The 18,204-nt window shown below is 39.4% G+C and overlaps 1 protein-coding gene across 3 annotated transcripts in view; it reads left to right on the top strand.

Moving 5' to 3' along the window:
* LOC128020287 (growth factor receptor-bound protein 14-like) overlaps window positions 1-18,204 on the top strand; it is a 66,536-nt gene that overhangs the window by 16,346 nt on the left and 31,986 nt on the right. For all 3 annotated transcript variants that reach the window (XM_052607129.1, XM_052607128.1, XM_052607130.1), the window contains one exon: window positions 6,257-6,383. In XM_052607129.1, the coding sequence (XP_052463089.1) occupies window positions 6,257-6,383 (127 nt within the window). The remainder of the gene's footprint in view (window positions 1-6,256; window positions 6,384-18,204) is intronic.

Below are 18,204 nucleotides of genomic sequence, written 5' to 3'. Positions count from 1 at the left end.
GTTGAATCGCAAGAACTAATGCTAATGCCTCCTTTTCAATAGTAGAATACTTTAACTGTGCAGTATTAAACTTTTTAGAAAAGTAACACACTGGGTGTTCCACATCATCAGCACCCATCTGCTGGAGGACAGCTCCCGCCCCAACATTGCTAGCATCCACCACGATACTGAACTGTTGTGAATGGTCAGGTGCGGCCAACACTGGGGATGAAATCAACAGAGATTTAACATTTTCAAACGCACACTGGCACACATCAGACCACTCAAACCGAACTTTAGGACTCAGCAAGTTGGTAAGAGGAGAAACCACAGTTGCAAAGTTTCTGCAAAACGAACGATAGTAACCCACCATTCCTAAAAAACGTCTCAATTGCTTACGATCCGTTGGAGATGGAAAGTCACAAATGGCCGCAACCTTTACAGCCACTGGCCGTACTTGACCCCTGCCAATAACTTTTCCTAAGTACACAATGGTGGCCTTACCAAATTCACATTTACTCAGATTAACAGTGAGCTTAGCGTCAGCCAACCGCTGAAAAACTTGGCGAAGTAACGCAACATGTTCAGCCCATGAGGAGCTGTACAGAACCAAGTCATCCAAGTAAGCTTCACAACCACCTACACCAGCCAAAACAGTGTTGACAAGCCGCTGAAAGGTACTTGGTGCATTTTTCATCCCGAAAGCCATAACCTTATAATTAAGGAAAGCATCAGGAGTGACAAATGCTAAGATCTCCTTAGCACGTTCTGTCAGAGGCACCTGCCAGTATCCCTTCAACAGGTCAAGTTTCGAAACATAAACAGCAGAGCCTACGCGATCGACGCAATCATTTACCCTTGGTAAAGGATAAGAGTCAGTTTTTGTAACAGCGTTTACGCGTCGATAGTCAGTGCAAAATCGAAACGTGCCATCTGACTTACTCACCAGCAAACATGGCGAACTCCATGGACTGGAGCTGGGCTCAGCGATGTTATTTTCCAACATGTATTCGACTTCTTTTTGCAAATTAGCTCTTTTACACGGGTTAACACGATATGGATGCTGTTTTATAGGTGGCGTAAAACCCACATCAATATCATGCTCGATAACTGACGTCTGGCCGGGAATGTCACTGAACAACACTGAAAACGTACTCACCAATTCCATAACATCAGCTTTCTCAGCCGGAGACAAATGCGGTAGCTGACTGGACAAAGTTAAGAGCATCTCTGAATTGTTCAACCTACCCTGAACTATACACCTTGACGGTCCTTCGTCTGCCTCATCCATCCATTCAGATGTTAGCACCCCGACAGCAGAGATTTCACACTCTGAAACGCAAGGTAAACCACTCTTTGGATGTTTGGCACCCGACTTTCTCTCATGATAGACTTTAATCATATTCACATGGCAGACTCGGGACCTCTGACGGCGGTCAGGAGTAGAGATAACATAGTCTCGATCTGATAACTTCTTTTCAATCACATAAGGGCCAGTATAACGAGCTTGCAATAGCCCACCAAGCACCGGTAACAAAACCAAAACTTTGTCACCAGGGCTAAAACTCCGTTCTCTAGCTTTCTTATCAAACCAAGTTTTTTCAAGATTTTGCTTGGCCAATTCACGGACTCGGTATAAACGTGTATGAAATTGTGAAACATACTCAGGAAGAGTACTGCTTTTTGAATCAGAGAGCCATTTTTCTTTCAGTACGGCCAGAGGGCCGCGCAGATTGTGACCAAAAACCAGTTCCGCAGGGCTAAACCCAAGTGATTCTTGTACTACCTCTCGTGAAGCAAAAAGCAACCAAGGAATTCCCTCTTCCCAATCCCTCTCAAGCTCAAAACAGTAAGAGCACAGCATAGACTTCAGGGTCTGGTGAAACCTCTCCAGCGCCCCCTGGCTCTCAGGATGATAGGCAGCCGAGACGTTATGCTTAATACCAAGTCGTTTGAGCACTTGAGAAAACGTATGAGACATAAAATTCGTTCCCCGATCACTTTGTATCACTCTTGGTAACCCAAAAACTGAGAAAAACTTAATGAGTGCCTTAGTGATGGCTCTAGCGGTGATGGAACGCAAAGGAACCGCCTCAGGGAAACGCGTAGTCACGCACATAATAGTTAGTAGGTACTTGTACCCAGACTTTGAACGTGGAAAAGGTCCAACACAGTCAACTATTACGTGCTCGAATGGCTCCGAAACCATGGGAATTGGACAAAGTGGTGCAGGCTGAATAACTTGGTTGGGCTTTCCCACCATTTGACACACATGACAAGTCTGACAAAAACGTGAAACATCTCTTTTTAAACCGGGCCAATAAAAATTTCGCAGAATCCGGTCATACGTTTTTGCGACACCTAAATGACCAGCCAAACCGTTATGTGCAACGCTTAAAATCATATCACGATAAACTACTGGAACTACAATTTGCCTGACTGCATTCCAGTCATCAGAAGATTTGGAAGACACCCATTTTCTCATCAAGATCTCATTTTTGAGGAAATATGCCTGGGACGCCGGCACACTCTCAGTCTCAGGCACTGGTTGAACCAATTCAAATAATGGGGCAAGAGTTGCGTCGAACCTTTGGGCAGCAATTAATTTATCTGGACACAGAGACAAATCAACATGATCTTTACGAGTAGACTTTTCGGCAATCACGGGAGTCAGATATGCTTTTTCCTGTGGAGAAACGGAAAGCAGTTTCGTTACATCAGGATTTGCAATGAACGTGTCGCATAAATCCACTTCGTCCGAAATGAAACGATCAGCGGATTTGGCCATAGAGCGAGTAACTGCGCACGCGGTAAAAACATCAGGATACTTAAGTGCACAATCATCAGCGTTAGCAACAAGCGGTACAGAGACAACTTCAGGTGATACATCAGCACAACTCCACACACTACTTCCAGCTAAATCATTTCCTAAAATGAATGTTACTTCAGGAACTGGAAGAGATGAACGAACACCCACTACCACATCACCCGACACCAATTCTGATTGCAAATGAATTCTGTGTAACGGAACCTCCATAACTCCCATTTCAATACCTCGGACTAAAGCAACACTACCCGTGGTAGTCTCCTGTGACAACGGTAAAACCCCCTCCAGAATAAACGAAAGACTAGCCCCCGTATCCCGAAGAATACGAACAGGTACAGGCTTACACAAACTGGGAATAAACACAGTTCCACAATGCAGGAAAGGTCCATAACCAGTTTTGATGAGACGGGCATCACAATCAGACTCAGGCGTAATGCAGTCAAATTTCGAACTGGAATCAACAGAGATCAAACCAACAGTTTTTGTATGAGACTTCTTTTTAAGAACAGGGCAGTTTGCGATTAAATGACCAGAGGCCTTACAATAAAAGCAAACCCTATCACCAGTCGAAACAGTAGGCTTACCATTAAACGATTTGCGAGGCAACACAACAGGTGGATCAACAGGAATATTATCTCGTGATTTTTGAACATCCTTGAAAGTGACTTTATGTGTTAAAACGAAGTCATCGGCCAGAGTAGCAGCTTTGTAGAGCGTGTCTACTTTTTGTTCGTTTACATAAGTAGCAAGGGCGACAGGTACACAACTCTTAAATTCCTCTATAAGGATTAACTGTCTAACCTGCTCTCTACTCTCGGCTTTTTGAGACGCGCACCAACGATCAAACAAAATTTCCTTTTCACGCGCAAACTCAACATAAGTCTGATTCGAAAGTTTTGTGTATTGTCTAAATCGCTGTCTATATGCTTCCGGGACTAACTCGTAGGCTTTTAATATAGCAGCCTTAACAATCGTATAATCAGCAGAATCTTCAATGGACAACGAAGCATAAACCTCCTGCGCCTTACCGGTTATCACGCATTGCAAAAGCAAAGACCAAACATTTTCAGGCCACTTTAATGAAGCTGCAACCCTCTCGAAATGACAAAAATACTTCTCAACGTCCTTCTCACAAAAAGGAGGGACCATCCTCCGATTTCGGCCGACATCAAATACATCAGAGGCAGCGTGAGCAGCCTTAGAGCTCATCTCTAACTCCATTCGTTTCAAAGCAAACTGATGATCAAGTTCACGCTTTCGCAGCTCTAATTTGGCATTCTCTAACTCCAATTCTTTTTCTTTAACTGCCAACTCTCTCAATCGAATAGCATTCTCACTTACCGAAGGATCAGCCACTTCCTCCACAACACTAACGTTTTCTAATGGCATTTGTAAAACGCCTAACTCCACCAGACAGCCTTTAAGGACGTTTCGCAAAGTTTCCTTCAAAGTCTTATACCTAGGAGCGATTTCGACTTTATAAGACTCTGCAATTTGCAATAACTGCTCTTTTGTGTACGATAAAAGCAGTTCTTCAGAAGGAGACTCCCGAAATACATCAACTACTGAAGTCATTTCGACACACGTAGGCTATTCACCAAAAATAACGAAAATAATGGTTTCAACACAATTCAGAAAAATACTCAAATGAAACCACTAAATCGTTTTCACAAATCCTAAACTTTACCTGTCAAAACTAAAGAAAACAAAGTGATTTTGGCCGCTACACGAAATTATCACGCATGATACGAATTAAGAATAAACTTCACTTACCGATTTAAATTTACAAAGTGAATAACCAAAAGCGATCCCACAACACACGCGTATTTACCCCATTTAACATTAAATTAATTCCCTAGTCTTCAGTGGCGTTAGGGGCTCGAGGCCACTTTAAACGCTAAAATCATGAACACCTGCACACCGATCCCATTAACAAGATCAGCTGCCGGTGAACTGAAGCGTGCCTCCACTCCGAATAACCACTAAAAATAAAAAAGGCAAAATAACAAAGTGGCAGGTTCAAACCTACCCGACGACTACTGACTAAATAGGGCAAACACTCACCTGGGACGCTCGTAGTTACTCACAACCGAAAAGTAAATCGAACAAACACGACGAAAACACGGCCATACACATTTTCTTCCCTCCCACACGAAACAGCTGAGAAAAGAAAAAAAAGAAAAACGACGGACGAGCCCCCAATTATGTTACAGCCACTGCTATAACACAAAAGAGGGATGACACAACGGCTCGATCAAAAGGGGAATTTATTAATTAAACGGAATATAACAACAAGTGGGAGAAATTAGACAGGAAAAATAAGAAGGATAAACACAGAAGAGAGCTCAGCTCCGACTCGGGACGGCCGCTCAAGTTCCGCCCCTGAAGTGTGGGAACTTGACTTCCTTTAAGCTCACGTAAATAGTCCACACGTGTAGAGGATCTGCTAAATCAGAACAATGGTAAATCACGCTTTACCTGCCCCTAGAGGGCAGGCAAATACATAAATATACATGCATGTAACACATGTAAACACCCAATACAGGAATCTTTGAAAATGGTGACGTCATGCACATGCTTGGTATGTGTTAGGTATGTAGACATGCGCAGTTGTCAATTTTAAAGGCAAGCACAAACAAACATACATAACAATGGTGGAGTACATGGTACTGTTGTTGCTGCTTAAGAGTTTGCTAAAGCTTCTTCAGTAAAGTCTGGATTTACTTCACCAATATTACAATCAACAGCGGAGAGACATATATATCAAATAATCATCACTTACCTACAGCCTAAAACGGAAACTAAAATTAAAACCTTAAAAACAAGATTCGTTATTTGAAATTAAACATTAACTGAATTTAACCTAAAAAAAATATATATATATTTTTTATATCAGATTTCTCTTAAATTTGTTGAACTTGATGCATTAAAATAACTGAATTAGAACTTCAACTTAAAAACTGTATGTGTATATATATATATATATATATATATATATATATATATATATATATATATATATATTAAAAAAAACTATTAAAATGACAAAAACGCACACACACACACACTCACACTCACTCACTCACACACACACACACACACACACACACACACACGCACACACTCACACACACACTCACTGTATATATCAGTGATACTAAAATAACACTGATTTCCATAGCAAATGCATTTGTATCTTAAGGTCAAATCTAGAAACCAAACTACACCATTATGAGGCCCAAATGCAACTTTTTTCCCAAAAACAATTTCATTAAATGTATGATTTTTCAGCAGTAGCTCATATTTTTTAAGACGTTTATTAACTTCAAATACATTTATTGGTGACATGATATTTTCAGCTTAGACAACCATCCCCCAGTCCTGTGTGAATAATGCCAGTCTTCCATTGTTTTTATTCATGTTTCTTATCATTGGTTTCTCTTTCCTCAGGAAAAGTAGAGAGGTGGATGAAGCAGAGATGAGACCCGTCCCTAATCCCTTCCCAGAGTTGCTGCCATCCACTGTGTCATTAGTGTCTGAATGTCTGTTACCCTGGACCAAAACCAGTGCGACTCAGGTGAGACACGTGATTTCTTCAAGCCACTGCTGTTCAGAAGAGCTGTCTACTGCCTACATAGGGAACATTATGCTATTGGCTTTTCTTTGGAAAACTGATGGAATGCTGCATTAGAATGTGGCCAAAGGATGAAAGGACATTTTCTTAAGAGGCTACAACAGCTTTTGTATCTACATAGGCATCTCACAATTTTGGAACAAAGCCTTGGTGTATCATATGGAAGCATATCATTTGGATTGACATGGATTGATTGGTTGGTTGACTGATTGATTGATTGTCCCTGGTCTTCTTGTTCTCATTTGGTTAAAAGACCAGAAGCCAAAACAAACTTTCATTGCTTTCTCATTTTGTTGTTCGACAATCTTAGTTTCATCCCCAGTCAGTAACTACAGTAGAAACGCTCAGATATTTCAATTTAAATCCACTTCTTGTGAGATTAAATCTAACAATACAGCATACAAACATATGCTGACTGATAAACAGGTAGAATGTTTAAACTACCGTAAAGCGTTAATAACGTACACTGGAACAGAGAGATGTTCAACCAGTTTAGCTGGAATGGAAATGAACTGGGATGGGGAATGAAATTGCTGCATCAGCCCTCTGAATCCATCCATTTTTGGATGTAATTTCTAATCTAGTATGACAGCAAAGGAAAAGCATGGCAAAGGGCAATGTAGAAATTTTAACAGCACTTATAATTAGAGAAGGAATGTACGTCAAGTACATTTGTCGGTTTGACAAAATTGTGCAGCTTAAAAGATGTAGAACGAACGAGTTACATTTGGACTTTTTTTTTTTACTGGTAAAATAGTGAATATTCATATAAAAATGTGTTTTTTTATTTAGCTGTTAATTCCTTAAACCGCTATATCTATAGAATAGTTTTACAATCTTGTCTTGTGAGATGTTTTATAGTGTCTCTGATTTAAACAGTACCAAAAACAAAGATGACAGAGATGAAGATGAAGAGAAACAAGTGAATCCTCTCGCTGGGTTACATGGGATAATAATGTGTCTACTCGACTTTTCGCCTTCTGTTTTATGAATAGTACGAATTCAGACGTACTTCTTTTTACAATGCTGTTTTTTTACCTCTTATTAAGTATGGAAGTCTTCAGATGCAGTCTTACTGTGCGTTCACACCAGACGTGACTTGCACAAATAAATTGCTCTATTCGCGCGTAGTTGGATGCTTGAAGATTTTGAGTTTATTCAATCAGCGGTAGCTCAGTGCTCATGCTATCGACGAGAGCACTCTCAACTCGGCTAGTCCTTCTGACATTTGCCGCTGGCTCTGATGTCTCTTTAGTGGTTAAACATAAAATATAATTAGTTTTGGGTAAATCTAACAGGTAATCTTTGGTCTTTATTCAATTAATCTATTTCTTCCAAGCAAGATCCTTTTTTATTCCTGTTTCTGTAAAAGTATGAAGAAGTATCATACAGCTCCGGGTATCCACATACAGAGATGATGACTTTGTCCTACATTGTTGTTTCGGATTGTACTTCTGCTCACTACGTCATAATCATGTCAGAGCAAGCTCCTGATTGGTTAATGCGGCATGAAATTTCGCCAAAGTTCAGATTTTTCAACGTTAAATGTTTATTTAGTAATTAACAGTGTTTTAACAAAAATATTATTGGATATTTTGTATTGTGCATTAAAAAATTTTAATGTAATTAAACTGTTTGGTTGTAATGATAGTTACTAATTTCAGAAAAAAGTATGTAAATATCGAAATACTTTGTGAGTTGTTATAATGTTGTCTTTGTATTTTAGCAATAATTGTGAAGAGCTTTAGTTTTTTGTATGAGATTATTTTGGTGCATTATGCATAATGAAAGCTGAGAGCTTTATATCAGATGCATCCTCAGAGCAAGTTTGCTCCAGAACTTATGTGGTCAATGCAATCTGCTTACATTGCTGATTTGGGAAAAGCAAGACCCCTGTGGATCTTATTATATGACATAATATATGTTATGAATGGCCATCCGGAACAGTTTTGACCTGCAGCAAAGTCTGCAAATTACAGCATATTGAACTGTGCCGTCATAATGTGGCTTTGCAGTTTGCCATTATGGGGGCCTTCATTATATTTGAGGCTGGCAGTAATGATCCCTCTCATATTATATCTGAGGATAGCAATTATGGCCACATTATATGAGTGAAACAGAGGGAAACCAGAGGGGGATGGGGTAGAAGTGTCACGAAAACTTTTTGCTCTGCTAGTTTTAGCAGTTTGCTGAGGATAGACGATGACCCAGACTGTCTGATGTAAAAGATGGTCTTGGGCTGGGCGGTGGCGCTGGCGCTAATTACATCGGATTTTGCGCGTATGCAAGTCAGTAAGGCTTGCTTACTCCACAGGCAGAAATTACAGACCATCGATCACAGAGTGGGCCAATATGTGGCGCCATTAGGTTGCTGTTACTCAAAATTGTCAATATACTATAGCATGCAATCAAAATCAAGAGAGTTCAGTTCATTCAATATTATATATCAATATGTATCTCAAAATATAATTATTAATATATATGAAATGTTAATTTTTTTCTTTATTAGTATTATTATTATTAGGCTATTTTATATATATATATATACACATACAGGTGCTTCTCAATAAATTAGAATGTAAAGGAAAAGTTCATTTGTTTCAGTAATTCAACTCAAATTGTGAAACTCATGTATTAAATAAATTAAATGCAAATAGACTGAAGTAGTCTAAGTCTTTGGTTCTTTTAATTGTGATGATTTTAGCTCACATTTAACAAAAATCCACCAATTCACTTTCTCAACCACTTAGAATGCGATGACATGCCAATCAGCTAATCAACTCAAAACACCTGCAGAGGCTTCCTGAGCCTTCAAAATGGTCTCTGACAATCAGTAGGTGTTTCTCAATGTCAAGGAAGGATCCTCGGAAGCCAGTATTTCGAGGATGCTACATCATCGACATCCGTCGAAGGACTGTTCCAATGTCGAGAATCCTCGGAATTTCAACCAAGGACTGAGTCCTTCATTCGAAGAATATCCCATACACAGGAAAGGATGCATATGTGTATCCTTCGCGCTCTTTGCGCTCTCAAATCACCCACAATCCTATGCGCGCAGCTTTGCTATCTAACGTTAGTACAAAAATGTTGAACGTTAACGTAGTCGGAGCATTAACGTTTTTTATTTACGTTACCAAACATTTGTTATAACTGTAGTAAATATAAGTAAAGTTTGACGTTTAAATACCAGTACAAATTACTACCGTATTGATATTGTAAATTATACAAATACAAATGTTTAACTGAACCGGACCTCTCATTTAACAATTGGTTGCGCCATCGGCATTTCTTTTATAAATAACTAGTTAAGTTGTCCAAAGTAATTTAATGATTCCATTCACAATGTTATTCAAACGGACCTTTTCACTGACGCACTTGCTAGCCTGTTCCATTTACGTGTTCTCCGTATGCTAAAGAGGAGTCTCACCTAGCCTCTGAAGGAAGTGACTTGGAAGGATCAGTCCTACCAAGGAAGTATCCTTGACATTGAGAAATGCCTATTGACACCCTTCACAAGTGTTAGTCACAAAAATTCATTGCCAATAAGCTGGCTGTTTACAGAGTGCTTATCCAAGCATGTTAACAGTTGAGTGGAATGAAAAAGTGTGGAAGAAAAAGATGCACAACCAACTGAGAGAACCACAGCCTTATGAGGATTGTCAAGCAAAATCGATTAAAAAATGAGAGCAAGTTTTGTATTTCATCTGGAAACCACGGTCCTAGAGTCTGGAGGAAGGGTGGAGAAGCTCATAGCCCAAGTTGCTTGAAGTCCAGTGTTACGTTTCCTCAGTCTGTGATGATTTGGGGTTCAATGTCATCTGCTGGTGTTGGTCAATTGTGTTTTTTGTAAACCAAAGTCATTGCACCCGTTTACCAAGAAATCTTGGAGCACTTCATGCTTCCTTCTGCTGACCAGCTTTTTGAAGATACTGATTTAATTTTCCATCATATTTGGCACCTGCCCTCACTGCCAAAAACACCAAAAGTTGGTTAAATGACCATGGTGTTGGTGTGCTTGACTGGCCAGCAAACTCACCAGACCTGAACCCCAGAGAGAATCTATGGGCTATTGTCAAGAGGAAGATGAGAAACAAGAGACCAAACAATGCAGATGAGCTGAAGGCCACATTCAAAGAAACCTGGGCTTCCAGACCACCTCAGCAGTGCCACACACCGATCACCTCCATGTCACGCCAAACTGAGACAGTAATTTAAGTTGGGTTTTTGTTAAATGTGAGCCAAAATCATCACTATTAAAAGAACCAAAGACTTTTCCTCGACATTATAATTTGAGAAGCACCTGTATATATATGTATATATATATATATAATTTCAAATTTGTATTATTTCATATAAATAAAATATTTTTATATACACACCATTAAATATAATATAAAAGTATTATTACTATTTATTCATAAAACAATATTAAATTAAATAATAAATATATACAAATCTATATAATTTTTTATCTATTTGTTTATTTATTTATTATTGTTTTATTTCAGTTGTTTTTTTTTACACTGTTTTCATAATTGTGCTATTCACAGATATTGCAGATTACCGGGATGTGTTTTGTTCTTAATGTGATGTCTAAAGAGTTTGACTAGGCATGTCTGCTCTTTTTGGGGAGTGAAGTGTCCTCTCCAGATACAGTCCAGGTCTTGTTACCTGATTCTTTTATATACACGCCTCAGGCTGCACTTGACAGATTTAGTTGCTGATTGTAATTCTCAAATGCCTAGCCTGTCATTGTTTGAGTAAGTCGATGGGATAATGGGGATTTGCTTTTGTTTTGGATGATTTAGGGGAGCAGGGGTACTTAAGGTTCAGCTGTGACAGTGAAACGCCTCTTTAGTGACCTTCTCTCTTGAGCTCTTGTTGGTGTAACTGACCCTTCACTAAGCCCTGCCTTTAAAATGTTACTGCTGACCATAACATAGCACAGCTGATGCCTTATGTTCTTTTATTACTTTCAAAAATGTAAGTCTGTTATGGAAAACACACACACACATGTACATGTTGGTAAAATTTAAGTAAGTACAATTTTAAGCCTTTTGAATTATGGGGACCATGTGTTGTCCTCATAAACCAAATTCATATTGTAATACCTGTGTCATCCATTTTCACTATATCATATTAAATGAGCCATAAAAACATTAAATATCGAACTTCATAGGTTCAATAAATTGTTCTAAAAAATGTTTATGTTATGTTGTATATGTATGTTACTGTGAAATTCAACAGTTAAAATAAACTTTAAAGAAAATTGGCAGATTAAATGTTTTGCAATGTGAAAAGAATAATACCATTCCCTTAATAAGCATATTTTACTTAATTCATTCCTATACAATGTCGGTAAAGCTTGTCTTTGCAGTAGTAATCGAAGGGGTGGGGTTTAGCAAAAGGTCAGTTCCTGCGCAGGTCTTTGATTGGCAGGCCCTTTTTGAGACGTTGCTCCAAGCGGGACAAAAGGAGAATGCTTGTGCACACAGCTGTTTGTCTGACAGCACATCTGAGTCACACGGTCAGCATGCAGAAAGCAATGACATCATCACCCTGCCCTGCCCTGCCCCCAGCTCAGATGAATAGATGTGGTGAGCTGGAGTAAAGTGTTGCATCACTGTCCCAGTCGCCCCTTCACCCCACAACGCTAATGACTCCCTCTTGTCTGTGTTGGAGTATTGGTTTTTAGATTTAGAGACACTGAAGGTAACTGTGAGAGATCTTCCTTTGTTGCTTATTCGATGTCATGATTATTTGGAATTATTTAAAATTATTATTTGAATCAATTCTCAGAACTCTGATTCAACAATCTGATGTCATCCTTCGGAATGTTTATGGCAATCTTACATGCCATTTTCAAAATATGTCTGTGACAGTAAAACATAAATGTCATTTATTGTGTTTATGTTGTCAAAAACAATGTATTTCACCTTGAGTATTTTAGTTCTTGCATTAAACGTTTTGAATCAATAGATTTTGAATCTAAGCTTTATTAATACTTTAGAAGTTCTTTTTTTTTTAAGTTCGGCTCTGATCATTGGAAAATAAATCACAAATGTGTTTGATAATATTTATTTTGAATATATTTATTTTGAATAAATATTTGCTTTGTTGAATCTCCCTATCTCTCTCTCGAGCATCTTGCCATTATTATAATAGGCATTTTTGAATTTTGCTCGTCAAAACAGTAACTGAGGATATTTCAGACAACATGCCAAACTATTGCGAATGAAATTGCCACCTTAGATTTGGAAATGCAATATAATTTTTATAAAGCAAAGACATGCCAGTCGGTGTGTGTCTGTTCAATGGCATGAAGAGGGCAGCATTTTACCGATATCAAACCCATGAGACCTTCGCTTCAAAACACACGGTTTGTTGGCGCTCTGCAAGAAAAGCGTCTCACCACAAACTAATCATGCTGATGTAAAACGGTGCCTTGTCACATGATTTTTATATTACCAGCTGAGCCCAGAGGCCCTGGCTGTTGCCACTGCTTTGTTTTACGTGGTCTTTAAAAGCTATTTTAGTCGTGAGAAAGCACTTCTGTACTTGTAGTGTCATTGGACATTTACATGACAAAGGCCCACAGAGTTAGAAGTGCTGTTTCAGAGCCCTCTGGGTCCGTCAGCCTCTCTAACCTCTTCCAGACACCAGCCCTCATCCGTCTTCACACTGGACTAGATCCATATGCAGTGAAACTGTTTTATACCCCACAGTGATTTGACAGGTCTTCCACTGCATGATGGTTTTCTGTGTCACACAACACTGAGAACTTACTGAAAAAAACATGTGAATACAAAAGCATATACTTAAAGAAAGAGAGTCCTTTAAGTTTACTTTTCTATTCAGCATTACATTTCTTATGTTGTTTCAACCCATGTATTGATTTCTTGCCTCTGTAAGACACTAAATGAAAGCATTGGAGCTCTGAAAATCACATTACTCCCAGTCTTTGGCTCCTTTTGAGTTGGACAACATCACTTCAATGCACTGGAGATTCACTCCCACCAGATCTTTGACTCAGTGAGTTGTTAACAGGAGATTCACTCTCACCAGATCATTGAATCGGTGAACAGTCAACAATGAGTTGTTAAATGAAGAATTCAGTGCAAATTATGAACCTGTTCACTGAAAAGAATCGACTCAAAAGAATGAATCAGTTACGAATTTGACATTGTGTCTCCTTACTTTTAAATAATGGCAAATAATCTATTTTTATGAAATGTAGTGTAAAAAAAAAAAGAGAAATGTTGCTTTGGCAACTAACTGTAATAACATTTTTTAAAATATTTATTTTATTTCAGTTAAGGTTTATTTTAAGTAACAACATTTGTATGGTCTTAGTTTTAGTTAACTATGACAAGACTAACACAATGTTTTGTGTTTCACACTTGACAGAAAGCAATACTGCTTTTGGAACGACATGAAGGAGAGTAAATAATGCTGAAATGTTGCATATATTTATGAGATTGTCAAATAAATAATTGCACATGCATTATAGACCACAAACAATTTGTCCATCAGAAGTCTTATCTCAGTGTCTGGTCACTCATCTCTCTCATCACTATAATAGTTAAGAAGGCACTTCAGTGGGCATCGGATAGTGATTATGTTAGCTTGACCACAGCTGAGCAAATTACAGCTTCATTCAGCACAACTCAACACTGCCCATTACAGTTCAAGGACCGGTGGGTTACACGTTCCCCTGACACTGACTTGGAACATGCTGCTGTATTTCAAGGCAATGGACAAGGTATTATTAGCAATACATGCTATCGCTCCCTCGTTCTCCTCACCACTGTTTGGCCTTGCTGTGTTTGCTGAGCTGGCTAAATTTATCTTACCAAGATTTGCGAATTCCCAGCTCTCCTTTCATGCGCTTTAAACACAAACAGACGGTGATGTGTCTTCCGGGCCAGGCATGTTCCAGCTCTTTACTTCCCCTTTTCTCACGTCGCACATCTAGGAGAGGAACGTTCACATGTAAATGAGAGATTTTGCTGTAGCGCGAAAAAAACAATGCACGCAGTGAGAAAACACTTGTTTAATTGCACAGAGTAAGACTCATTCATGACTGACTGTGTAAATATCTGTGTAAAACATCCATAAAACCATTTTAAAGAATGATTTTATGAGTTTAGAGTTAGATTTTATTTTATTTATAAATGCAACTATTTAGAGCTCAACGGATGCAAGGAGCAACTTAATAAGCTTTGTGTACCACAATCAATAGCCGCATTTCCACTGTCGGGCCAGTGCGAGCCAGGGCTTAAAGCGGGCCGGGCGGGGCTCATAGCCCCGGGACAGTAGCACCGAGGCCAGAATAGCGCAGGGTTTCCACAGTGGAGCTTGAAGCACCGCTGCATGTCACTAAAACACGCCCTTCAAACATTTGCTGCTAACTAAGAGTGAGTTTTGAGCTCAACTTATTTTAAAACGTCTTTAATGCTGGTGCTAAAGCTGTTATCTTTGTGAAATGATCCGCTCTGACGCTCTCTAGACATGGAGAAACTCCGCCTTTGTTCATAACCCCTCCTCTAGCCCCAGCTGGCCCGCTTTGGCCCAAGGTTTTCATCGGGCCAAAAAACCCTGGCCGTTGGCCCCGAGGAAGCCCCGGCGAGGCACGATCAAGCCCCGGAAGTGTCAGTGGAAATGCGACTGGCCCTGGCACGCACTAGCACGCCCGGACTTAGCTCGATAGTGGAAACACGGCTAATGATTTTCACTTTAAATGGAACCCCACAGCAACTCTAGCCATCTTTAAGAACGGAGGGAGGGAAACAAGATCCCAGAAAAGAGAGAAAAAGACTTGTCTAGAGAGTCTTTGGATTGTCTGCAGACAGACACATGGCCTGCAGACGTGCTGCTGTTGGCTTTAGGCTCATGACTCCTAGTGTATGTCTGCTGCAGAGGGGCTATCTGTGTCCCGCTCCGGCTCGCCGGTCTGTTCTACACATGTCTGGAGCCATGATACATTATCCCAAAACTCCCATCCAGAACAGGGCCTTCAGAATCTCAGCTGGAATCTGCCCCAGATTTGGCTCTCAGCATTTTACCTCCTTCCTACTGTGTTTGCAAGCAGGGGCGGATCTACCGGGGTGGCATAGGGTGGCAAATGCCACCCTAAAAGAAAGCCTTGCCACCCCTGCTGCCACCCCAGTTGGCAGCAACGAATTAAAGGTTATGGCCAATTTGAAAATTTATGACCGCGAATCTTCCGTGATTCGTGATCCCACTCCGAACTCCCGAACTGATTCAAATGATTTGAGATCCCCAAACTGACTCAAATGATTCGCGAACCCGCTCCGAACTCCCGAACTGACTCAAATGATTCGCGATCCCCATAACTGACTCAAATGATTCACGATTCCGCTCCGAACTCCCGAACTGATTCAAATGATTTGCGATCCCCAAACTGACTCAAATGATTCGCGAACCCGCTTTGAACTCCCTAACTGACTCAAATGATACGCGATCCCCATAACTGACTCAAATGATTCGCGAACCTGCTCCGAACTCCCGAACTGACTCAAATGATTCGCGATCCCCATAACTGACTCAAATGATTCGCGTTTCCGCTTCGAACTCCCGACCTGATTCAAATTATTTCCGATCCCCAAACTGACTCAAATGATTCGCGAACCCACTTTGAACTCCCTAACTGACTCAAATGATTCGCGTTCCCCATAACTGACTCAAATGATTCGCGAACCCGCTTTGAACTCCCTAACTGACTCAAATGATTTGTGATCCTGCTCCAAACTCCCAAACTGACTCAATCTGCTTAGGGCACCAATTCCCAGAGGGGGCACCATCCCAGTTGCTCCAAAAAAAAAAAAAAAAAAAAAACTTCCTCCCTTCTCCCATCCGCGCGAAGAGAAAAGAAAACTAAAAGTAAAAAAAAAAAAAAAAAACAGACATAAAGTTGGCTTGACGTTGGATGAGTCTCAAAGTTAGGGACCATCTCTAAAGTTACATGCGATATTGGTTTACACCTTTCTAACGTCAGTAGCATTTGAGGAGAATGACTTATAGTCATAAAAACAACTGTAATTGTTCATGTAGGTGTCAGCTATAATGCACAATTGAATTAAATGTTTGATATTTATTAAAATAATCTGTAAATCTTATGCAAATTATGCTACTCTTTCACATGGGCTCAAACGCAAATTTAAAGTTCAATAGCATTTGAAGAGAAAGACTTGCAGTAAAATGCATGATTGTGTGTGATTCTTATGATTCTTTAATGAATAAAAAGTAAAAAAAAAACAGCTTTTATTCAAAATAGAAATATTCCGTTCAAAAGTTTAAGGTTAGTATGTTTTTTTGAAGAAATTAATACTTTATACAGGATGTTAAATTGATTTAAAAAATGATAGTAAAGATGTATATTTCAAAATAATGTATACATATATATCTGTGTGTGTTTGTGCAAGTGTATGCGTGTGTGTATATATTTATATATTAGGGATGTAACGATACATGTATTCGTACCGGACCGTTTCAGTACAGGGCTTTCGGTACAGTGCACGTGTGTACCGAATGACGGAATGCAATATTTTGTGTGCGGAACAAAAGTACATTTTCGAGTTTCCAAACAAACATATTAAGTGGCGAAAGTCTCCGCGTTCAGCGCAAATCCCGCGCTGCTGATTCTAAGGCCGGTGACCAGGTGATAAAGGACACTGTCAACAGTATTGACGGCAAACTATGCCATCAGTGAGTTGAAATATTGAATGTAATAAATATTTTCGTTTTGCAAAAAAGCTCATCCTAACAGCAAACAAGTTATCAAAGAATTCACTGCTTCAGCACGTCTTTTCTTATATAGGGATGCAAAATAACATGATTTTTTACTAAAACACTGAAAATAATAATAATCAATATAATCATCAGTTGTAGCCCTACTGTACATGAAACCATTGAACTTCACACTTCTGCTTCTATTCATGCAGGTCCGTTTTTTTTTTGGCCAATGTGATGTTAATGCAGTTTTGAGTCACAACTTTATGTCCAATGTGAAATCTGAGTCCTGAAGCAAAACCATTTGAAAAGCAGTGATGTAATCTCATACCATCCACCATACACACACACACACACACACACATCCCTATACCCAAATAAACACACACACATACACTCAGTTTTCTCATCCTGCTCTCACTTATCAAGCAAACCTGCAGTCAGACTCTGTCCACACATGCTGTTAAGATCAGAGCAGAATTCCATCGTCCTCTCGTCCAAACTGACCTGAGAGAGCGAGAGGCTTGCTGTCTCTATCAGCAGTGGGCAGTGGTAGCACAGACAAGCAGGCGCTACAACTTATCACAGAAATGGAGAAAAAAAGTAATAATAATAATTGAAATGACTGAAGCAACTGATAACAGAGTCTCTTCGATTCTCAAAACACTGACCAACTCAGACACAGTGGCCTTGACCGTCCCTGAGAGCCAAACAACAGAGCAGTGTGCTGTAGCTGCTGATACATACATCTACATGTGTGTGTGTGTGTGTATTTATATATATATATATATATATATATATATATATATATATATATATATACACACACACACAGTGGGTACGTATAGTATTCAGACCCCCTTAAATCTTTCACTCTTTGTTATATTGCAGCCATTTGCTAAAATCATTTAAGTTATTTTTTTTCTCATTAATCTACACACAGCACCCCATATTGACAGAAAAACACATTTTTGCAGATTTATTAAAAAAAGAAAAACTGAAATATCACATG

The sequence above is a fragment of the Carassius gibelio genome, chromosome A9 (assembly GCF_023724105.1).
Source record: "Carassius gibelio isolate Cgi1373 ecotype wild population from Czech Republic chromosome A9, carGib1.2-hapl.c, whole genome shotgun sequence".
In the NCBI taxonomy this organism is placed as follows: Eukaryota; Metazoa; Chordata; class Actinopteri; order Cypriniformes; family Cyprinidae; genus Carassius; species Carassius gibelio.
The sequence above is the reverse complement of the archived record's forward strand: the minus strand, read 5'-3'. Positions and strand labels throughout refer to the sequence as shown.